The 25,840-nt window shown below is 32.5% G+C and overlaps 1 protein-coding gene across 7 annotated transcripts in view; it reads left to right on the forward strand.

The window, feature by feature from the left end:
- Window positions 1-25,840, forward strand: part of MAPK10 (mitogen-activated protein kinase 10) — a 295,270-nt gene that overhangs the window by 213,736 nt on the left and 55,694 nt on the right. For 5 of the 7 annotated variants that reach the window (XM_019806268.2, XM_019806254.2, XM_034671581.1 and 2 more), the window contains 4 exons: window positions 1,670-1,728; window positions 2,590-2,728; window positions 3,437-3,602; window positions 6,067-6,138. In XM_019806268.2, the coding sequence (XP_019661827.2) occupies window positions 1,670-1,728; window positions 2,590-2,728; window positions 3,437-3,602; window positions 6,067-6,138 (436 nt within the window). Of the gene's footprint in view, window positions 1-1,669; window positions 1,729-2,589; window positions 2,729-3,436; window positions 3,603-6,066; window positions 6,139-16,107; window positions 16,180-25,840 lie in introns of all 7 variants that reach the window. The other 2 variants (XM_019806256.2, XM_034671580.1) reach the window with 2 other exon arrangements.

Raw genomic sequence — 25,840 nt, forward strand, 5'->3', positions numbered from 1 at the left:
TTCAATTGGTTAGTAGAAGGAATTAGAATTTGCAAGGGAGCAAAGAAAGAACAGAGGGAAATCAAAGAAGATGAAGGTGATAAAACAAGGGAATAGGAAATGGGAAAATAAGAATACATAGTGGAGAATTTACCTTTTAAAATAATCTTGAATTACTCAAAATTATAATGCTATTTTCTAAATTAATTTTAGAATACCTAGATTATTTATTTTCCAGGTAATACAGGTTAGCATTTTTCCATGTTTAAGGATTGCTTGTGTATGGTGTGTGTGTGTGTGCCCTGCACACAGTCTCTGATGGTTTTGTTTGAACAAATATCAAAATGAATTACTTCACAAGGTTGATGAAATACTGGGAAAACAGGCCCACTAAATCTGTGTGATATATGTACAATGAAAGATGTATCACATAGACGTTTTTCAACACACACTATCAGTATACAGAGTAAGACACTTTAATGACAAGTTTTAAAGATAGTTTGAAAATTTTATTTCTATATGCATATTCCATACCTAAGGTTGCTTTAGAAGAGGGAATCATGGTTTTCTTAATATGTTATAGCTATTGCCATATATACACGTGTATATATCATATATATGTATATATATATATAAATGTTGCATGGTATTTTGATTTTTTTAGTCAGTAATTCCTCAACAAATAAAAGCTACATGTGGCCTAAAGCATTCCCTAGACTTGACTGTATTTCTCAGATATTGAAAATCACTTCATGTGTTTCCATACCACTTATAAAACATTAATTCATAGTTTAAAGATGTTTAAATCTGAAACTTGTACTTAACCAGTTTTTGTGAAATTGTTGCATCTATCCTGTGAGTAGAAGATTGTTATCCATATTTTTAAATTTTTATTTCCTACTGGGACATTAGTAGAGAATATTTAGCCGAAAGAACATTTTGAATTGTTTATGTATGCAGTGTATTTGGTAATGTGACAAAGTTTTTTTTTTTTTAATTTTCTTATGCTAGAGGTAAACTTTGCTACCTAATATATAATATATAAAATAACCAAAGCAGGAAAAAAAAAAATTAAGAAACAGAATTTTCAATAACTTTTTAAATACATTTTCCACTAAAGTCATTATTGATATCATTATATCATTGTAGCATATCATTATAGCATTAGTTTAAATAATATTTGTGTGTGAAATAGAAGCCAAAAAACTAAAGTAGCAACACACACAAAAATCTTAAATTAGAGCACCAGTTTGTTCATTTGGAGGAAAAAACATGACCTTGCTACATCTTGTTGGGTGTTTTGCTGCTGCCCATTCCCATTTTTCTTACATGGCTCTTCTTTTCTTGCTTGTTAATTGCATTACAACTCTGTATTGTGCCAAGGAGGGTCACACTCTGAAGCGATATCTCAATTACATATGTTCTCTGACTCTTCCATCTGCCTAAGAATTTGAACTTTTTAATTATATTTAACCTGAAGACATGTATTGTGTGTCCTTTCCAAATACATTTTTCTATGTTCTGTGAGACAGTTCTAGAAATTTTTTTCCAACTTTTCTACTTCTACCGTAGCACTGGTGTATGACTTTGAGTTGGGTTAAATACTTGTTTAAATATGCTTTTTAAATAATTCTTTCTCTCCCTTTTTCTTTCTCTCCTTCCTCCATCTCTTCCACTGTTTCTTTTCCAGATTATTAGTTTATTAAATGTCTTCACACCCCAGAAAACATTGGAGGAGTTCCAAGATGTGTAAGTAACAAAACTCATGAAAGAAGGGAGAGCATAGCACTCAAATAACTCAAGGGAAATTGACAAAATCAATGAATGAAATCCCTTGTAGAGATTAAAGGGAGATAAGAACTAACAGCAGATGAATGAGATCCGGTGATAGGATAGAAGGTCCTGTTTCTGGTGTTATTTCCTGGAAAGACACTTCCGCTTCTTTCCGGCTTCCTGGTGCTTGTGCTTTATTGTACAATGTTCCTGGTTCAATCAGAGAAGGTTTGTTATTTGTTATGTATTTCTTATTATCAACTGACTCTGTGAGCTTTCCAGAATGAGTCTATTCACTTTGAGAAATAAATTATAAGAGGGACATGTTAAAAATCATTCTAAAATCTTTATTTCTGTTTCTGTGGTGCCTTTGATTTTGTGCAAAAAGAATCTATCTAGAAGTATAGTGACAACAACAGAGGAGAGGAAGTGAATACTAGTACATTGTCTTATTTGACACAGATACATTGCATTTAATGGAAGATGCTACTCTGATTTTTTTTTTCTTATTTGTAATCATAATACTCAAGAAAGAATTCAGGGAATTCAGGGAAAAGCGAGGACAAGATGGAGGTAGAAAATATATGGGTGGGGGGAAAAAAGAAAATATATGGGCGGGAACCGCACACTAATAAATACTGCTTCTGTTAGTAACCTTGTGGTAGAGTTACCATGGCTAACGTGTGCAATACTTGGAAGTTTTTCATATTCTTAATTTAGTCAAAGGTAGAACTGGGAAGTTTGGAAGACTTACAGATTTAGGAGGGGATTCTGACCTCTTTGAAGGACTTCACAGATCTTGTGATTTGAAACTAACCTTGTGGATTTACCTTCCAGTTACTTAGTAATGGAACTGATGGATGCCAACTTGTGTCAGGTGATTCAGATGGAATTAGACCACGAGCGAATGTCTTACCTGCTGTACCAAATGTTGTGTGGCATCAAGCACCTTCACTCTGCTGGAATTATTCACAGGGTAAGAATACCTACTCCAAAATTATAATTAAGATGTTTTTGGAGAAGAGGAAGAGCAACTGTAGGTTATTTTCTTTATGTAGGAAGGGTGGGTTGAATATAATGTACTTCCTCATTTCTGTTACAATAGAATTAGCACAAAGTTCACTAATGTATAGAAGAAAATTTTAGCTATACTGTAGCTGATTTTGTTTGACATTTTATTTCAGCTCATTGAGAGTCACCTTCTGAGAAGCCTCATGTTTTCTAGCCCCTTGATTGGCAGAGGTCATATGTGCAGCTGAAATAAGACTGTTTGTTTCCACAGTTTGTTTCTGGCAGCATAGACAGCTGCCCTGATCTGCTCTTCTGTCAGGCCTAGAAATGAAAAATAAGCTGAAAGGTTTATGTTGCCACAAGAAGAAACCTAACAGATGACAATAAATGATATGTTATTTATTCTAAAACCTCTTCCCAAGATGAGCCTAAATTATAAAATTGATAGTACAATTCTCTTCTGGGTTTAAGAAGTTTTCAAAGATTTCTTAAAAATATCAAAAAACCAATTGTAAACTTCTTTGGGGCAGTATTCATTTGCTTCATATAGGGATTTGCAGTCAAGGGGGGCCCTGTCAGTACTATTGCAAGGCTGCATATTGACTGAAAAGATAGAAAGCATATGTTCCATTTCCTGCTGGCTTTTAATTTCTTCTCTTGTTCCTACCGTCAGGATTTAAAACCAAGTAACATTGTAGTCAAGTCTGATTGTACATTGAAAATCCTCGACTTTGGACTGGCCAGGACGGCAGGCACAAGCTTCATGATGACTCCTTATGTGGTTACACGTTATTATAGAGCCCCCGAGGTTATTCTGGGAATGGGCTACAAGGAGAACGGTAAGGAGGCCTCTGCATAGCAGCCACAGAAACCATGAAGAAAATGTGTGTGCATTTTAGATGGCCAAGGGCAATGTTCTCGTTCATGTATATGAATATATATTTTTAATAGGGCTGCCAGCTTTCATATTCAGAAGGTTTTTAAAAATACTACTAGGAAGAATCACTCATTAAAAATGTGAAGGATGTTTCTGAAAAGTAAGCTTTGCCACAAGAACACTGACGTGTTATGGCCAAAAAGAACTGTGGATGGAATCTGATTAAGCAGTCAAGCAGATATTGATTCGCACACATGCTGTAGATATTGAGACAAATTGCTGTTTGGGTTGCAGCTTAGCTCAGAGTGAGTATGAAAACAGGCAGTAGTCCATCTGCTGCATTTAGCCATTTGGCTTTATGGCTATCTTAGACTGATGGCTCTACTCCTAGGAAAAGACAGAAAGATGTTGGAAATCCTTGGAGCAAGAATCTTACAAGTGCTCAAAGAATAGTCAATTTAGAATAATCCAAATTGTTCAAGTTAGATAGGAGTTTCTTTAATGCTTGAAAATGCCCTGTGAGTAATATTTAGGATAGCAATTAACTGGTAAATTTTTATAAAATCCAAATCATGGAGAAAATACTAAATTTTATATTGCTGCTTTCATTTAAAAAATCTAGTATTCATGAACACTTTAAAAGAAAAGGTAGAAAGGATCTTCAAAATGTATTGCAATTTGGCTTTATTAAAGGCTTTGTAAAATATCTATTGGAATGCATTGCCATACAGTATTTTGAAAAGAATACCTCTAGCAAGTAATGTAGCATATTAAAAAATATATTCACTAAGTTTAAGAATTAAAATAGTCTTAAATTAGGATTGTATATATGTGCTCAATGTATCTTGCATGGTTATGTTATGTTTTATTCTATTTAATTCCTAACAGTCTATTTTTATAAATTTTATAAAAATAATTATTCATGTATTTTTATGTGCAGGTGCTACACGGTACCTTTATGAAAATTCCCTGGCCACCAAAGTTTTAAAAACTTCCTTTGTGTACTTTCAGATTAGAAGAAGGCCAGTACTTCTGTGCATTTGTGCAGAGGAAAGGGAGAAGTCAGCTCTTAGGAAGGTCAGGTTCACTTTGGTGAGCAATGGCAGGATTCTGTTACCTTTGAACTTAGAAGAGGCAAATCTAGTCCTCTTCCCAAGGTGTAATACCACATCTAACGTAATGGGAGAAGAAGATATTTGTATATATTTCTCACCAGTTATTTGTAAAAAATCAAAGGGGAACCAATTTAAAAAATCAAGAAATCAAGGATCTATAGAGGTCTGGGGGTAGGGTCTGAATTTGCCTATTATGACGTTACGGATCTTTGCTGCACAATGGCATGTAATTTCCTCCCTTTTCCTTCCCTCATCAGAAAAGGTTGCAAGTTACTGCCTTAGTTTTTTCACTTCTCTAGATCTTTGAAGGTATAGCCAGCACCCTTGAGCTGCCCTCTTGCCTGTGAGAGGAAGGTTATCATGCAGAAAGACCCGCTTGTTCCAACATCAGGCATGCCCGGCTATCCTGTGCACCTAACCCTGGCTTCCTTCCCCCAAGGAGCATTTCAGCCTAATGTGTTTGCCCCAAAGTTCCCTTGGTCCTTACTAAAAAGCAAGTTGGAAGAGGGTGAAGATTGGTAAGAGAAGGTGAAGCATGTTTGCTTAACAAGTATAACAATTGAGAAATAAACAAACAAAACAATTTTAAAACACCTTTAATACTTTTTTTCACTTTACTTCCAGATGACTCCTTCATACATGTGCTAATTGATCATATCTTTATTCTTGAAATACTTCAAATAGAAACTAAAACTGATGCTTATTTACAAGAATAACTTCTGAAGGAAAAACTAAGTCCTGAACACCAGGGATTCCAATACTCTGCCTTTAAACCACGGTTCCAGCCTTTTCCTAGTTTCTTGGATTTGCTTGCATGTACCTTGTTTTGAACCAACCAGCCAACCAACCAAACAAACAAAAACACAGGGAACAAAAGAGTGGTCTCTTGTTGCCTTATTCCACGTAACTGAGTGGAATAAAAAATGGAAACAGCCACCCCTCCAGGCTGATTAAGCTTATTTTCACTGCATCCAGTAAATGGTCAAAAAACCCCTGACGGCTTTTAGCTGCCACGGGCTATGGAAATACTTTTGGTGTAGCTTCTGTTTTTCCATGTCACCCCTTTTATGGCACTACAGAGGCAATCTAAGGTACCCATAAAAAAAATTTTAAAAATTAGTTTGAGTTCTCATACTAAACATTGTTAATGTAATATTACAGTGCTGGTTTTTGTTTGGGGGTAACTTTTGGTGGGAGACAAAAATTGTACCTTCTAATCAAACTGTTCTTTTTCCTCCTCCTTCAGAGATCAATTATCTTAGTTAACTTTACTTTCCTCCCTTTTCTTCACTTCCCTCTCTCCTGTTCTAGTGGATATATGGTCTGTGGGATGCATTATGGGAGAAATGGTTCGCCACAAAATCCTCTTTCCAGGAAGGGACTGTATCCTTGTACCTTTTGCTGCAGCTTTACCTGTTTTGTTCTCTCTCCCTTTAAACACATAATGATTTTACCAGGAGAGTAAAGATAGAAGCAAAAAGTTGGGTAAGTGGTATAATTGTGATTAAAAAGCAAAGTGATGATTTATATAATCTGACCAGCACTGAACACTACCTACTGCAATAATTTGTTTTAATTAAATTTTCAATGGGCTTTTTTTCTTTAAATTATTTTCTTGTCTATAACTCAAAATAACAATGCTATTTTTTTTTTGTAAATAAGAGAGGTCACCAAATCCCAAATTATTAAAATATCTTTATCTTTATATAGCAAAAGAAGTCACCATTTGCAAGTATTTTCCATCTTTTTTTCTAAAACCATTTTATGCTTCTACATTTAGGCATAATAATTTCCCTCCTTGCTGACATCCTCAGCTTCTATCTAGAGTTTCATTGATTTGAATTACTTTTGACACCATCCAGTCTTAAATAAGTCAACATAACATATCCTCCTTAAAACATGAACTTCCACATTTAACAATCATAATTATTATTCAAATTGCCAGAGATCCGCTGGGTTTAAAATAGGCTTCCTTTACTTGACTTGGAGATATGACTGAGACCCAGATAATTGCTTTTCCAATGAAATTTAGAATTTTAAGAAGTAGTGTTTATTCAAGTTCTACCACTAAGTCCTGTACTAAACACCATCAGAAATTTCTTAGAGAGATATCTATGATTTAGAGTTTTTAAATGAGCTGGCATATTTCCAAAATGACTAAAAGTTCATTCTCTAACAAAGTCACATGTTAGTGTCTGTATTATATAGGTAATAAAGTTTGCATATTAATAGAGAATATACTTTTATACATATAGAAAGACCCTGCTAACACATATCATGCAAATCTAAGTACAGTAGTTGGCAACTTTAACAGCAATAATGGAAGATTGAGTTTAGTATATTTATTATATATGAAATTTTTTAGAAACTGGCAATACATATGTGGTCCATAAGTCTATTAAATATTGTATCTGATTAATAAGAAAGCTTTATTAAGGAACTCTTTTATTATGTGAGAAAGATTATGGTTGTTATTTAGTAGGCTCAATGAAAAGTTTATACCACCATGAGCACTCATTTATGTAGGCATTTATTTATTCTGCTGGATATTAGTAAGGTAACCTCTCAATTCCAATAGTAAAGCAAGAGTAATGACATCTTCTAGAACTATACTGTCCAGGGGCACCTGAGTGGCTCAGTTGTTAAGTGTCTGCATTTGGCCCAGGACTTGATCCCAGGGTCCTGGGTTTGAGCCCCACATCAGGCTCCCTGATCCACTGGGAGCCTGCTTCCTCCTCTCCCACTCCCCCTGCTTGTGTTCCCTCTCTTGCTGGCTGTGTCTCTCTCTGTCAAAAAAAAAAAAAAAAATCTTAAAAAAAAAAAAAAAAGAACTATACTGTCCAGTAGGTAGCCACTAACCACATGTGGCTATTCAGTGCTTAAATTATGACTACCCTGAATTGAGATGTATTTCATGTGCAAAATGCATACTAGATTTTGAAGATATAAAAAAAGCATATAAAATATCTCAATTTTATATTGATATTAAAATGATAATAGTTCATTTTACATTTATTTTCTTTTAAATTATTTACATTTTGAGGAGAAATTATATATCCAAGGTAGTTGATTTGAACAATGTAATAATTCACATTCATATTTAAATGTACTGATTTCATATAAAAGTGGAAATGTGTGTATGTATACGTGTATATGTGCTTTTTTCTTTGGGGTATAATATATTTCAGACCAAAAAAAAAAAGGAACTTCTCAATCAGTACTCGAAGTTGCACAGCTACATCTTTATAATGCACTAGTTATGGAAGATAAAAAGTCACAAAATATCTCATTTCCATGTGATGTTGTTACAGGTCACTTGATTTCCATGTGGCATGGTTCTCTGAGATCTAATATAGCTCTTCAGACATTTATCAGGATTACTTTCCTCCTATTTTAGCAGTATTAAATTTAAAAGCCAATAAAATTAGAAAAAGTCAAAACATTTTCTAACCCAAAATACCCTTCAGAAAAAAAGGCAAATAAAGATAGTATCATCATATTGATAATTCACTATTCTTCCAATGATTGTTTTCTTGGAGGTCTTTTTTTCCTTTTACTATGTCTGTTTCAGGAAAATATTTGGAACTGAAAGTAAATTGTGCTAAAATCAATATGTAAAGTACATACCCTTGATGAAAGTGCTCCTAGGAATTCAATTAACTCTAACACAAAAATTTAGATTGTGATAAGGATTTGCATTTGGTATTCCTTTATCTCAGTGGTAATCATATAAAATAATGGTCTTTGATAGCCTACTAACATAATATGATAATAAGCCTGCATACAGACCTAAAAGTCAATGGAAAAGTTACATTAAGATATTTACAGTGGAAAACATCTCACTTAAGTTAATTTTTACTTAAGTATGAGTAAATGATTTCCAGGTAAAACATATTAGGAGAACTGCCATCTTTCTGGAAATGTTTCCATTTAGATTTAAATCCTTAGTTCATTTTACCCATAATTAATTATAATTTAATGTCTCAAGTCATGACCACATTTGAAAATTAAACTGTAGTTTCCCTATTAAACAATGGATTACATGAACTCATGTTTTTGAGTGGAATTGTTTCATTAATCTTTACATGAAGTAATTATAATTTTATGATTAGAGCTTCCCACCAACAATCGAGAGATCAGAGCATTGAATTAACTTCACTAACCATGACGATCAGATACAAGTTTTGGGTTGATGGAGTATTTATGGAGAGAAGAATCATACCAATATTTTGGCATATTGAAATGATTCCAGCATTTACTGGAAGTAATATCAAAGTGTAGTATAGGCTAATTGACTTCTTCCAAGATTCTTCAGAGACATAAAAAAAAAGCAATCGTAAGTTCCCTTGACTTTCCCTTATAATTATTCAGAGTAATTTCTATTAAATTTCTCTGAGGCTGAAAAATTATGTGATAATACTTTATCATCATAATAAACATTATTCCTCTCTCCCACAGAACTTTTAATCTGAACCTACAGCAAAAATAGTAAAACACCTTGACAAATTGGGAAATCTTATGAAATTGTTAGTAATGACTGAAGTTTTAGTTATTTGCCTGCATTAAAATGGTCTTTGCATTTTGAGAAACACCATGTGGGTTTCTTAGCTATTGATATGATCCAGATGATATCACAGTGTAGTTTCTTGATTATTAAAGTATTGGCAAAATACATATCTACTGTTGCTTTTCCATTAATTAATTTGCTGATTTTTAATATCCAAAGGATCATTTATAAAATATTTGTTTTTGTGTGAATAGTTTAATTATAAACATACACTATTACACACTCAATTTCTATTACAGTATTATGATTAAAATCTATTTCATAAGCTATATATTGACATATAGTCTTACTAAAAATTCTTCAGCCCATGACAAATTTCAAGTTAACAGTAAATATATGAGGTCCGTTATTTTCTTTAGTCCAACAATCATAAAAGAGGTATCAGTCACTTTGTATTTCATTCAGATTTTGTTTCTTTCAACAATAACTTATGGTAAAGTTATGCTTTCTTAGAAGTAGTTTTTTTTTTTTAAAGAGATATTTAGTCACTGACTACCCCCCCCCAACCCCAAGCCCCGACTAGGGCATGCTATACTCTTGATTACTGAAGTTTCATACCAGTAGAATTTTCATAATACAAGTTCTTTCCTTAAGCCTACTTCTTTTAGATATATTCTTTTTACCTTTTTTCTTCCATTCTATTTCAAATGGCAACAGCTTCTTTGAGCAAGGCCTGTGAAGTCCTTTATCTAGAGTTCTTGGCCAGAGTTCCCTGGACCTAGGTGATATTAAAGAGAGGCACACTATTCATTTGAAATTGCTAGACCTCAAGTATATTATCTCCAATTAATGCCAGATCAGACTGCTAAAATAGCCCCTTTTTCTTTTCCCTCTGAAGACACGAGAAATTTCAGTTAGGATGAAAAGGATATAGATGTAAACTTGCCAAGGAGCCACATTATTAAGGAACAGATAAACGATTTGCCAAAAATGTATTTGAATAAATAAAGAAAACATCCTCAAATTTAGTGAATGACCTATTTTTCCTAAGCTTGAACATGAAAATAAGGAATAGCCAAAGTAAAGTAAATAAAAACTAGAGGTGTGGATTATTATATCCATCTAATGCAGATAGATATGCTTAATCCTTCTTACCTCTTTGAAATAACCACACTTACTTTCTAATAAACTTTTGCAACTAATATATTACTATAGTCTGAGTCTTTTACTTAATATTAAAGTAATACAGTATTATCTCAAACCATATATGATTTATGACTTTAAGTAAAGGTGTGATATAAAACTTCAGTCATTCTTTCACACCCATAAGCACATTGCAGATAATCATAAACATTGAAAAAAATAAGACTTTTTCACCTTTATTTCTTTGTACTTTTTTGAAAGAATATATTTTCACCATTAATTTTTTTACTACTCTTTTATTATTATTTTGAGAAAATCTGAGTAAGATAGCAATCACTAGAGTGGGAACTCCAGATCGAGGTGATCTAAAAAGATGGAAGGAGGACATAGTTCTAAGAGGAAAATCCCTCTCCGAGGAGTTGAGACTAGGCCAGAGTATACCAGAGGGCAGGATAAGGCATGAAGGTCATGAAAGGAGTTCAGAGATACAGACTCTGCAAGTATATCTCAGAGCAACAAGCTGGCATGGACTTCCAGAGTGGAACAGAAGGCAAGAAATTGAGGAGCTGGACCTTGACCCCCTGATGTCTTGGAGGGGAGCGGCTGAGTGATTTCACAAAGTTCCACTCGGACTCCTGGGTCCCCCAGAAGTCTCCTGAAGACGCATACAGAAAGGCTTAAAAGCATGTTATTTTCACCAATTCCTCTACAGTTCTGTAGACAGAGTACTGAGTGATTTTTTTTAAATGAAGTGAAATATTGAGGGGGAAAACTACAAACAATAAAACACATTCTTTAGTCATTGCTGTGATAGTCCATTCAAACTGTCCTGGCCCCAGGGAGCCCTTAAGACAGAGTTCACGAAAAGTGATACCTACTGTGTGCAACACTCTTTCTCCCTTCCATAGCCAAATGAAAGTTGAGCGCATACTGGAATAAGGCTCCAGGAACTGGCTTCTGGTCCTATTCATTTTGGTCATGTGACCTCCCCTAACTTTTAATTTTCTTTATAAAATACCTCCTCTCCCTGTCTTAGAGGATTGCTGCGGTGATAAAACATTCGATGTTTACAAATATACACATACCTGCAAATACCTTCAAAGCTAAGGGACACAATATTTATGTTATAAAGTTAAATAGTTTGGGAACACTCCAGCCCAAATAACCTTCAAATTGAATTAGATAAACTATAAAAAATGAAAATAACTAAAGCCTACGTAGAATAAAAAATTTCTCTCGAATGATGAGAAATGAAAATTATCTGTGAATTAGACAACAGTAAAGAAAAAGAAAAATAAAGTTTGCCACTTTCTAAAATACTTGTGTAACCTGATGTACAGAATGAAGTGAAGATACGGACACTGGTGATAATGCGAGACACCTGGAGTCAGCGTTTGCTGTTTATTGATCAGAACAATGAAAAGTGAAAAGTTTAAAGAAAAAGACATTTTTCAACATTGGGATTCTTCAAATTACTTATTTCTATACACTACAGCATTACATGGATTTTGAAAGATGACATTTAAAACATACTGGTGCAGTAAAAAAAATTCTTTTTTATGGCAAAATAAGTTTTTTAGTCTATTGTTTTATTTGTAATTTAATATAAAGCTAAAAGTTTTCTCCTTTGCTATAAGTTTCAATGGATTTTTTCTGTTTTGTAAATAAGCAAATCAGAAATATAAAGTATTTTAAATAAAGGTTAAAAATCAATAATATAATGACATAGAAGTTCTAAAGCAAGAAAAGCAAGTTGAATGGGTAGCTTCAAGGAGAAAATCTTCCTTGACTTCCTGGCATTAGAATATTTATCATTCCATAAATGTTATTTTTCTTATTTAGATTTAAATGTGCAAAATATATATATTTCTTTAGTCTTTTATAATTCCATCTTTTCACTGAAGTTTAAAACAATGTACTCTTGTTAAATATCTACATTTATAACTTTTGAAACAAACTTTTCAAAGAAATGATGTTGTGACATCAGAAAATCATATGAAATCTTCTTGCTATTGTATTTTGAGGTAGGCTTTGAAAGAAAATTTATCAAAGCACATTGTCTGAACCTTATGCCAAATGAAGATATAGTTAGGTTAGAGAGAAAAGCAATTTGGTCTCACAGTTGTTTTACCAGAGTCACATAATCTGCCAGATGGGAGACATTTGCCAGGTCGCTAGATAGAAACTCACGTAGTCCAAAAAATATTTCACTGTAAATTACAGCCCAAGCCATTGGACAGAATGTAGAAATAGCAATAGGATGCTTGCTTTATTTAGATTTAAGCTGCCAGAGCCTATGTTGTATCATTTCTATCTCTTGGCTAGAACAGAAAAAAAAAGATAACAGCATAATTTAATGCCTGACAAACGATGCGATGACACTTGAGATTTTCTCACTTAGAAAATTAATCACCGTAATTTAGTAACACCAAAACTTACTTAACATCCCTTCTAGGGAAAGTGACTCAGTTTCTGAGTGTTACCATTGCAAATGAATTTCCTTTCTGCCTATAGGAATACTGATGATGGCAGAGGAAATGTAAAAAATCAGAATCATGAAAGCAACCAGAATTCTAATTGGGCAGCATTAATGTACAAAACTCTTACAGAGACCCAAATATTGTATCAGGCGTTCTCAGCATCAAAATCCAGTTTCCAACAGTAATCGAATTTGCTAATTTCTTCTCAGGTCTATGCATGATCAGTATTCATTGGAATATTTTGAAAATCTCATAAAATAATCTAGTCTCCTTGCAAAGCAGATATGTATATTAGTTGAGGGAAGGCTTACCACAACCCCCACTTCCCTGTTCCAACAAGATTTAGTATCAAATTCTTTTATTACCTATTTCCTGTTTTGGTTGTGATGAATAATTCACAAAATCTGGTGCGGTGAGTTTATCTTGAGAAATAATCTTGTCTTGAGTATATAAAGATCCATATAAATGTGCATATATTCCATGTTTGTAATTCATAATAATAGAGTTTATCATTTCTAGGCACAAGGCTTAGTTAGTACTTAGGTGGCATAAGCGTGGATACTCTGTAGGCATAATGAATAGTTAATAAGGTTAAATGGGAATGGGAAATTGGAAAGGTTTCTAAGGTATTTTTACTCAGAAAGTTCTTTAAAATAGAAAATATAGAATTCATTATATTAATCACTACTTCAGATCTAGAGTTTTTATATCTGCATTATTTTTATGAAAAACTTTATGATCTATTAAGTCTATTTTGGATTCTGACATGGAGATAAATTTCCAAAAAATGGTCTCCTTTTACTTTGCAATATCTGTATCCCCAGGGCCACACAAAGGAGAACTGGGAGATATGCCAGTTATTAGTGCCAATTATTAAACCAGCAACTGTCTAGAACCATTTGAGACTAAAGCAACATAAGGACTAAGATTCCATTTAGATCACCTGTTGTTATTGTTTTTCCAATGTTTAAAGGCATATATGAGAGAGTGAAAGTCAAAGGATTTTAGTCTGAAAGATGAAAATTTGTCAGTTTTAGGAAAGGAGTGGCCACGGATCATTGGCTATATTCACATATGTTAAGATTATTATTTGGATGAGGAAGCAGGGCAATTACTTTTTAGATAATGGAAAGAAGTCCCATAGAGTCAACTGTGATTGAATATGTGGAATGCCTTTTTAAGTGGTTTTAACAGTGAAAGGATCACCCAGTGAACTGTGAGTTTCCCTCAATGGAAAGATTTCTTTATTGTATCTAAATATAATATTAAATCAATAAACCTTTCCAGAATACATTTAATTCCAATATATAATTCATACTTACTATGTACCAGGCAATGTAGAAGGATCTTTACCAGGCATAATCTTTCAAATCTTTTAAAAATTTTTACATGATAAATACTATTCACCATCCACATTTTAGAGGATGAAGTTTATATTTAGAGAGTTGAAGTACCTTGACCAAGGTTATAGAGTTAAAAAGCAATGGAGTTGATTCTGCAGCAGAAAAATTGAGTATCTGCTAGAGATAATATAGAAGAGATTTTTTTTTCATTAAAAAAAATAAAAATGGATGTTTTCTAACTCCCAGATACAAATACACCCAGATTCTGTTTGCGGCAAAAACCACCTTTTCCAAGGGTTTGAATGGGTACAGGCAAGAGAAAACCCTGCTTATTGAGTTTTTAATCTCTCTCTATTTTTTTGTCTTTGTCTTCCACAATGTCTATAAAAATAGATACACTGTAAATAGCAACTTAGACTGGTCACCTCGGACAGTAGATAAGAAAACTTGCAATTCCAAAACAGATGTGTTTTCAGAGATCTTTTTAAATTTTTTCCTTTAATCAAAGGTTCTCACAATACCAATCTCTTGTGAGACAGATATTATCCATAACTACAAATGCATTAATAATAAAGGGATGCACAACTGTTTGCTCTATCTTTCCCTGATATTTTTGCATGTCACTTGCTTTCCTAAAATGGAAGCAAAACAAATTTGCTTCTCTTGGTATGCTTATCACCTTCAAAGCTGTAACCATTCCTTTGCAGTGATCACTCTGTTTAGGTGTTAAGTCAAACGATGGAAACTTTGAGTTTAACCTGAGTGAGATTTTCACATTGGAAAGCATCTCAGGAGGAATTCTTTAAGGTCACTGCCAAATTACAAAATGGAATTTGAAGAGTAAGTGGAGCAAAATTAGAGTGTACTGCTATTTTAATGCCTTTTCCTCTTTGCTCCCCCTCAACATCCCTTATTCTTCTAGGTTATCTTCCCCCTTAAGAATGACCTATCTCTCTTTCTGACTTTTCAGTAGGAACACGTGAGTAACCAAGTATGGTTAAAGAGAGAGATTTTACTTTCTTGCTTCGCCTTTTCCCATTTTGCCCCTCCCTGTGTACCCTCTGCCCTAGCTTATTGGTTTTAAGTTCTGGATGATAACTGGCAATAGCAGAGAAACCATTGTAATTTCACCTTGAATTCCAGATTTCTTTGGATTCATAGTCTGAGAAGTGTCAGCTCTTTAAATCATGTTGTTCATTTCATGTTGAACCATCCCATTTTGAAAGCCAGTATCTCTTCCCATTATAAAGCAACCGTGTTTATAAGAATAAGACAAGGCTTCCTGTTTAGAAACATGCTCCTTTGATGGGAATCGATGAAACTGAGCCAGCATATTTTGAAACACTCATTCTTGAACTGGCATTTCACTTCTGGAAATTTATTCATATTTATAAATAAGAGTAAATGTGTTTTGTAAAAGAAACCCTTTCTTTTGAGGTTGCTGGCAGCTCAGCTTTTTTTTTTTTTTCAAATATGGTATACGAAAGAATAAAAAAGAAACCAATTTGCATGTTTCCCATATTAACACAATCTAGAATAATTTACAATACAAATCAGTAGGATTCTAGTAGATGAATGCAAATTAGACCTTTTAAATCAGAAACTAAATTAATCATTGAATTATAATTGCAAAGTAATATTATCCTGCATTAAGTAGCATTGAGTGGCACTGTTAGTTCAGTTGCATAGCAGAGAGGGCCCTGACATTCTTGTGTTCTCCCTATTCCTCTGTTTTCAAACACTGATGATTATGAGACTGGCCACTGACTGCAGTGAAAGGTCAGACCATTGCTCTATGGCATGGGTAGCCAAGTGTTTTCATTTATTTGCTGTTCTATTCTTATCTTCTTGTTTATCTTCATTTCATTTTTGTTTTCAGTTGACATGTGGTCAGTAGGGTGCATCATGGGAGAAATGATAAAAGGTGCAGTGCTGTTTCCTGGCACTGATCGTATCCTTCTTAGCGGCCAGTAGTCTCTATGGGTGTCATTCTCAATCAATTCCCTTTGGTCTCAAACACAACACTGCTGATGGTATATATTCACCACCTTTAGAGGGGTTCTAAGAGACTCTAGTGTCCAATATTTACCAGCTGGCATTATGGTGGAGTAACCTTGTCTCCTAGCTAGATCTCATGTGGATAACACAGTATCAAATATGAAACATTCAGCATGCTTTCAAAAAGCCTGCCTTAAAATTCAGTCCAATGAAACTAATAACAGTGATACGCTCTTCTCTATTGTTTCTTTTGGGGTGGGGGTTGATGTTTTAAAATTAAGTTATTTTCAGAGCTAGATAATAAAGAGAAAATGTTTCAGTTTTAAGAGTGGAGATTTATGCTCTTAAGAAATATTCACTTGACGTGGAAATCTTTAATCAGTTAGATTTATTTTCACCCTCAAATATGATAGGTTTATATTAACGCATATTCAGTAAGCATGCATGTGAATTTCATTTTAAAATTGACCAACTCTTTTAAAGTTCTTTTTGTCATTTACTTCATTTCTAGGAATAGAAATATTTTTATTTTTTTCTGCATTATTAACAAATGCAAAAATTAAAACCTCATTAGTTAATAATGATTATATAAAATATCTGAAGAAATAATTTTCTGTCACTTGAATAAGTAAAACTGATCTTCTCTTAGGCAGCTAATAGTTAGCAAATAAAGATTCCAGAGGCTTTTCAGTATTAAATAAATATAGACACTCTGTTATTGGTATATGGGTGTGTAATAATTTATTTTCTTAAGTTAGTTAAATATTCTACATTCAGTCACTTATGAGGATATTTTGTCTTCATCATATTAAGGATAAAACCTCTGCTTAAGTGACTATGATTCAAAAATAAAATCAAACCTATAATAATGGGGTTTTAATGTATAATTAAAGTAAATCTAGTTACTAATATAGTGTATCCTAACCATATTACTATTAGCTATTTGCTTTGGGGAATAATATATTACTTATATGGATATATAGTTTCATACACATACTCTCTGTATGTATTAAAGGACCAGTTTGGGAAATGACTGAGTTAGGCACTCAATTAATTTTTGTTGAATGAAAGAACTAACCTAAAAAGTTTTATTTAGTAAAAATAAAGCTACACTGTTTTTACTTCTGTTCTTTTTTCTAGTCTTATTTATGACACATTTATTTTTTAAGTTTTTCTGTCTGTATTGCAGTTTTGTCTTCTACATATACATTTTATTAAATAACATCAATAAATTTGCCATATTCGTGTTCATGTTAATGCTGTTTCAAAGTCAGTTGGCTTGATAAAAAACAAAATTCCTTCAGATTTCTAAGAAAAAGGATTTTTTTTAATTTCCAAGGAATTTTAAACTTTACTTTGGTCTTTGGACATGAACATGAAACAGTTCTTAAGTTTTGGCTAATTTTAGGCGTTTGATGAAAATAGACTCAATCTGTTAACTTTGTACTCTGCTTTTTCAGTTCATTGTGGTGAGTGAAATGAATATTTGCCACCTCTAAATTAAAATGATTTATTTTCATTACTTTCCTCTCATTTTCTATTTAAAAAATCAAATCAGGTTTCCACAATGGAGTTTGTAAGTACAGATTAACATTTCTTAGAATCCATTTTTGGGAGAAGTTTCTTGGATATCATCTAACTTGTGAATTAAAATCCCTTGTAAGTAAAGCTTTAGGCTGATACTAATGTTAAAATCTTATAGTAGATGCCCTTTCAATGCCTGAGCTTGATATTTTTATATTGAGTTATTTCTGGAGTTCTTATAGGGATACATTTGTAAATTTCTTGAAGGACAAATGCTAATTATTTTCTAAAGTGGCTCCTCTGAGTGTAGGATGTGGTCTTTTAATGATTTCAAACATGTTGGTTAAAGTTTAAATCATTCTTTTTCAAGCAAAAAAGTTATGAACACTGATTATCATAAGGTTAAACCCTTAATATGCAAGACAGACTATTTTTTAAATTCCCTATTATTAGAAATGAGTTCTCTGAAGAGGCAATAAAATTATATCTAAGTCTATTAATTAAATAGAACATTTAAATGCAGTTAGAGGTATACAATATGTATATTATATATCCATAAAATACATCATAAAAAGTCATATTATTTTAATCAACATATCCTCACTTATATGAAGGCGTTCTCAAAATAAATGATTGCTAGAAATCCTTGCAATATGAGCCAGCTTCTTAATATATAAACTAATTCAAGAGCAAAACTTAAAATATTAATAAGGCCTTATCCCCTTTGTCTTTTATGTCTAAAAAATTTCAACATGTTATTTTTATCATTGAGAAATTAGATAGCTAAAAGCAGTTTTTTTAATGTTATATGTTTATATGCTACTTTATTAGTAAATGTATTTTTAAGTATATATTAACTGAATTTTTTCAAATGCAATGTTTTTAACTCTCTACAGTAAGATCAGAACTCAACTATTGAAATACTTTTGGGAGATCTAATGAATTTCATCATAGCAGAAATTCTTACTTTAAAAACTACAGACTATTTTGTATTATCAAGTGAATAAATATTAAATATATAGCTTTCGAAGATCAATAAAATGAATACACATATACTATCACTCAGATTAAAACATAGAACATTACCAATATCTTTGAGTCTTTTGTGTTCTCCCTAGTCATATCCTTCACTCTCCCCAGAGGTCCTAAATACATATTTTTACAACCTTCTTACTTTCTTTATATTTTACCACAGGTATATTTATCTCTAAGCAGCATATGGTTTAGCTTTATATGTTTTACATATGGCACAAGACACATTATTTTGCTGCTTGCTTTTTGTTGAAGTTAACATTAAATTTTTGAGATTTGTTCATGTCGATGCATTAGATAGTTCATTCATTTTCATTGCTGTAAAGTATTGCAGTCTCTGAATATTCCATAGTGAATTCATTCTCCTATAAATAGGCTTTGGAATATATTCAGTTTTTTTGTTTCTGTTTTTGCTTTTGTAAACAATGAAGCTATGAATATATATCTCATGAGAGATACATGGGAAAGCAGCACATGGGAAAGGGTTTTTTGGTTTTTGTTTTTTAATGATAAATGCCTGGGTGCATAGAGGTGCGCGTTTTAACATCAGATTGATTTCTAGAGTAGCAATATATAAATATAACTCTGTACTCCACATTGGCACCAACTCTTGGTACTGTCAGATTTGTTTTTAAATTTGTTACCAATCTCTTGGATATAAACTACTATTTCATTGGAGGCTTCATTTATATTTTCTTAACTACAAGGGAAGCTAAGCATCTTTTCTTATGTTTATTGGCCAGTAATATTTTCCTCTTGGTAAAGTTTCTTTTCTTTAAATATTTTTATTGTATTTAAAAAAATTGATTAGTAGGAGTTCATTATAGATTCTGACACATAATCTTTGTCAGTTTTCTGTGTTGCAAATATATTCTCCCTGTATTTAGATTATTTTTCCATTTTATTTTATAGTGATTTTGGAATTCGGCAATCTTTTTTTTATAGTTTATGTATTTTTATGTCTTAAGAATCCTTTTATGCCTTTATATTCTCTTGTAATTTTACTATGAATATTTTAAAGATTAATCTTTTACATTTAAGCCTTTAGTTCTCTTCTGCCCATTTTTAAATTGCTTGTGAGTGTTAAGTTGTATCGGTTCTTTATATATTTTGGATACTAACCCTTCATCAGATGTATCATTGACAAATATCTTCTTCCAGTGTAGGTTACCTTTTAGTTTTGTTGATTGTTTCCTTTGCTGTGCAGAAGCTTTTTATTTTGATGTAGTCCCAATAGTTTATTTTCACTATTATTTCCTTTGCCTCAGGAGATATATCTAGAAAAATGTTGCTATGGCTGATGTCAGAGACATTATTGCCAGTGCTCTCTTACAAGATTTTTATGGCTTCAGGTCTCACATTTAGGTCTTTAGTCCATTTTGAATTTATTTTTGTGTATGGCGTAAAAAAGTGGTCCAGTTTCATTCCATTTGGATGTAGCTGTCCAGTTTTCCCAACACCATTTGTTGAAGAGACTGTCTTTTCCTCATTGCATATTCTTTCCTCTTTTGTCAAAGATTAATTGACCATAGACTTGTGGGTTTACTTTTGGATTTTCTATTCTGATCCATTGATCTGTGTGTCTATTTTTGTGTTGGTGCCATACTGCTTTGATTACTATAGCTTTGTAGTATAACCTGAAATCTGGAATTGTGATACTTAAAGTTTTGTTTTTGTTTTGTTTACTTTCTTTCTTTACGTTTTTTTTTTCCCCTCTGAGAAAGAGAGGGAGGGCTAAGGGCAGCGGGAGAGAGAGAATCTTAAAACCTTAAGCTCAATCTCACAACCCTGAGATCATAATCTGAGCCAAAATCAAGAATTGGACACTTAACTGATTGAGCCACCCAGGTGCCCTGTTTTTCTTTTTCAAGACTGCTTTGGCTATTCAGGTTCTTTTGTGATTTTATCCAAATTTTAGGATTGTTTATTCCAGTTCTCTGAAAAATGCTATTGGTATTTTGATAGGGACTGCATTAAATCTGTAGATTGCTTTCAGTAATGTTGACATTTTGACAGTATTTGCTCTTCCAGCCCATGTGCATGGAATGTCTTTTTGATTTCTCTGTTCTGAATTTCTTTCATCAATGTTTTATAGTTTTTGGAGTACAGATCTTTAACCTCTTTGGTTAGACTTTTTCCCAGGTAGTTTATTATTTTTGGTGCAATTGTAAATTGGTTTATTTTCTTAATTTCACTTTCTGCTGCTCATTGTTTGCGTATAGAAATACAATAAATTTCTGTACATTGATTTTGTATCCTGTGACTTTACTGAATTCATTTATTACTTTTAATAGTTTTTTTTTTTTTTGGTAGAGTCTTTCAGGTTTTCTATATTTAGTATCCAGCCTGTCATCTGCATATAGTGAAAGTTTTACTTCTTTTTTAGCAATCTGGATGCCTTTTATTTATTTTTGTTGTCTGATTGCTGTGGCTAAGACTTCCAGTACACTGTTGAATAAAAGTGGTGAGTGTGAACATCCTTGTCTTGTTCCTGACCTTAGGGGAAAAGCTCTTGGTTTTCCCCCATTGGGGATTATGTTAGCTGTGGGTCTTTTGTATATGGTCTTTATTATGTTGAGACATGTTCCATCCTAACCTACTTTGTTGAGGGTTTGTATCATGAATGGATGTTGTACTTTGTCAAATGCTTTTTCTGCACCTATTGAAATGATCATATGGTTTTAATCCTTTCTCCTATTGATGTGATGTATTTTGAGTTCATTTTTTTGCTCTAAAGAATATCCTTTGAAAGTTCCTTAGTAAAAATCTTTGATGATAAAACTGTTTTTTTTTTCTCTTTTTGAATGGGGTTCCCTTACTTGAAAGATAGTTTTGTTGGATATAGAAATTTAGATTAATATGTTATTTTCTTCCAGCATTTTAAAGATACTAGTCTACTGGCTTTTTGTTTGCAGTATTTCTGGTGAATAATTAGCTGTCAGTCTAATAGTCATCTTTGGATATACTCTGTCTTTTCTCTCTGCTTTCATTTAGGATTTTTTCCCTTGGTCTTTGGTTGTTGCTGTTTTTCTACCATGTAACTTGGCGTGGATTTCTTTCTTTCTTTCTTTTTTTAACTTATCTTCCTGGGGACTAACTGTGTTTCCCAAATTCCAACCTATCTACAATTCCTCGCATTTCTCGGTTTTCATTTCTTTGAATATTTTCTCTCTGCTATTCTTTATATTATCTCCATTATAAAACTCTGGTTGAACTTAAAGTAGACATTCATTTATTCAACAAATATTGTTGAGCACTTACTATGTGCTGGACACTTGTTTCCAGGTATTTATCAGTAAACAAAACTGACTGAAACCTTGTCATCATGAAATTTACAATAAAAGGTACTGTATTAGAAAGGATTACGACTAAGGAATAAGAGGGTCCAAGTGCTAGGATGGGGGCAGAGGTCGTCTCTGTTTGTTTGTTTTTTTAATTTAAACATAAAAAGTTTTGTCAAATATGCCTCATATGACATATTTTCTTGATTTCACATAAGCCTGATTGTCCCTTCTTAATCTCCCTTTTATGTAGTGTTACACCCAGAAATTGATTTAATCAAAGGGTCTCAAAGAACAGGCTACAGTTTTCCAAAACTCCCCTTAAATAGAATTTTATATTTCTGTTACTGTTAGTTGTTTTTATTACCTCCTTTGGTTAAAGTCATTGTATTTACCAATTTTAAAAGGACTTTGATATTTTTCAGCTATAAAGTACAGATGTCAATTAAATGTTCTCCAAGGCCTCTTTGTAGTTTCAAAATGCAGGTAGAATCAGAGCCAGCCTTTATGAGGCCAGATTATCATATAGCTTGAGGAAGGTATTTTGTAAAAACTCTTTCTTATTTATGTTACAAATATCAAATTAGATACAGTCTTGTAAGAGGTTTGTGCAAATGAGGGGCCCCAAAGATAAACCTTCAATAGCTTAATAAAATTTCTACTGTTGTGACAATATATTTATATATATTGGATTTGCTTATATGCAAAATGTCTCTCCCTTTTTTTGCTTTGTAAGGAAATATAGATTACAGTAATAAATAGATTTATAAGACAAAATGGATTGTACTGAGATCCATTGTATGGATCCCACAGTATTCCATTCACAATCTGCTGCCAGTGTCCAAATAGCCTTTACTCAAATTGTCAGCTCTGAGTTTTTTAATGTGTTTTGGCTCATAATATTTCTTCTTCCTCTGCTCATTTGTAATGAAAATAAATGTTAGTTACTATTGTGCATCAAGTCACTTATTTATATTTCATGTAACCAGAGTTTGAGGGGAACTTTTAAGAGAAGATGAACATTTTCAAATAAAAAGAGTAAAAAGAATTTTAAAGTAACAAAACAGTTCAAGACATAACCATAACAATCTGGACCTAGAACTGTCAAATACACATATGTATATATCTCTATCCTCATCTTTAAAATTGTCCTCAGAAGTAAGAGTTCTTTTGAGAGCAAATTTTATCATAGAGAAATATGGAGTAATTACTGAAATAAACTGTCAAATATTTTGAACCTTATATTGAATAACTTTTGTATTTTTTATAAAGTAGCACCCCACAGGTGATAGCAACATATAATTTTCATCCCCCCTAGATGATGATGGGAAGAACCCCTCTCCCTTTGCTGGGAGACTGTGTGTCACTTACTGTAATTTCCCATCATTTTTCAGGAGGGTGACATGAGGAAGAAGGATAATTATCAGGATTTTTTTTCCACTGAAGTGTTTTCAGGTGAATGACCCCTAAGTTTTCCATAGCAAATAGATGTGGATTAATCTTTTGATGAAATTGACCCTATTCTAATTTGTGTCATAGAACTGAAATATGTTAATACTATATTCTTAAATCTGGACTTAGTAAGTCACAAGAGACTTTTAGTATATTCTATGTTAGTATTTCTCAAAATATAGTCCAGGGCCATCTGGATTGCAACTACTATTGGTATTTTTTAATATCATGCTAGACTTATGGACTCAGAATATTGTAGCTTAATGGGGAGAGGGGAGGAATCTGTGTTTTTGTAAGTTCTCTATCTTATGAATATTCAAGTTTGGGAGCCACGATTTTATATCATGACACCTAACAAATGGCACAACACAGTACCAAGGCAGCTGGTTGGCTTGCAAGATAGGATAGCCTCTCCTGGAACTTTCTATACAGACAGGCCTCTTGGGCAAAATTATCTTTTTTTTTTTTTAAATGTAGTTAAGAATTTGGAGACAAACACTGAGAATATTTTTTTGCACAAAACATTGACTATGAGACAGACTAAAAACCAAGTCTGAATTCATGGAGGTGTCAACTCTGGAAAACATCATAATGACAAAAAGTAACCAATGATGCAAAAAAACATTAAAAGAAAATACAGTTATTCAAAGGGCATAGTAGAATGAGGTCATTAAACAAGTTTATGTTTCCACTTAGTAGCTTCTGGAAGTTTAAATGTGCATAGAATAAATTATGTTCATAATTACGATCCAAAATACCCAGAGAAGGATAAGGCATTTTTTGTACATTATATTCAAGGCAGTTTGTGATATGTTTTAAAAGGTTTCCTAACCAAGAAAGCTAAAGTAAAAGGAGTGCATGAAATATAAGTTCCTAGCTAATTGACAAAATTAACTGGAATAATTTTCAATGTTAGGATTTCAAATATGTATTTTTACAATCTGTACTTCTTTGTTTTATTTATCCCTTATAGTATTATTTGTTGAAGACATTAGAAATATTCACTATTTGCACATTATCTTGTCATCATACTCTATAAAATCAAATTTTTGGTAATATGACTTTTTTATGTAGTGAATTTATAATTGAGGAAATTGTCAAATAATTCCTATTAGATGACATTTTTCTAGTTTTATTAAATGCTTTATAACTATGTTAAGTGTGACAATTTCTGAAATAGTAGATCAAAAACATAAAATATTTCTATTTATTATTTTTTTGATAACTGCACAGTCTGGAATCTGTAAATATTCAGATCCTTACTCAGCACAGAAATGATGACTTATGAGAGTTGTAAAGCAAATAAATCCTTTTACAAAAATAATTTTATCCATTCTTTTAAAAAATATTTATCATGTTTTCAACACATAATCATAAAAATCTAGTCAATATTCGATGTGTTTTTAAAAAATATAATCATGGTGGAAATCTGATAATTTAAAAATTCTTTTAAAAGTATCATTATCTACTTAAAATATTAATAAAATTAATTATGTTATGTGTGAATATGTTGACCTGAGAAACTAGGGATCCAGTTTCAGAGACATTCTTTAGGGCCCATGACAAGCATACTATCAATTTTATGGCCAAATTTCTGCCACATCAATGCCAAACTTGCTCTTTTCCTTACTGGAATCCTTGGAACAAGCACTGGACTTTGAGCAAGGAAATATGACTTACAATTGTGGCTTATATTTGGTTAATTATGATTATAAAGAAAAATCATGTGGTTAACTAAGAATAGTTGAACATAGTTGCTCATGTTGAGATCCTGTGAACATCTGGAAAACGAGCACTTACTACTTAAATATAACTATTTGTGTTTATAGGAACGAAGAACTTGAAATGGATTGGTTAAAATAAAGGCACACACTTTTAAAGATGATTACACCACATATTTGCACTTAGAACATTCAACTGCTACATTGACAATAATAAAGATTCTTGTTTTCCTTTTTTTTGTAAACCGTACTCTCTAGCACCACAGTAGTGTTTCATCTAAAAAGCAATCTAAGTTAGGAAGCATGCTGAATGCTTCTATAGATTTTAATTATAATTTGTAAAAAGAAACATTTTGACAGTTTTGTTTAACAACTTCCAGAATATTTGACTCTCCTTAAACTTTACTGTAAAAATACCGTGGAATTGTCTTGGGGATGCTATTTTACAAGCAATTAATTTTTTACTCAATAACTTTGTAACTCTAACTAAATGTAACTAGAATATAATAGTGTGTTGGGAGTGCTTTCCAACTTTGCTAAATGACTCCTTTATGGAAAATCTGACAGCTTCTTTGCCCTTATTTTTAGTTTGACATCAGGTCTT

This window comes from Ailuropoda melanoleuca, chromosome 11 (assembly GCF_002007445.2).
Source record: "Ailuropoda melanoleuca isolate Jingjing chromosome 11, ASM200744v2, whole genome shotgun sequence".
Lineage (NCBI taxonomy): Eukaryota > Metazoa > Chordata > Mammalia > Carnivora > Ursidae > Ailuropoda > Ailuropoda melanoleuca.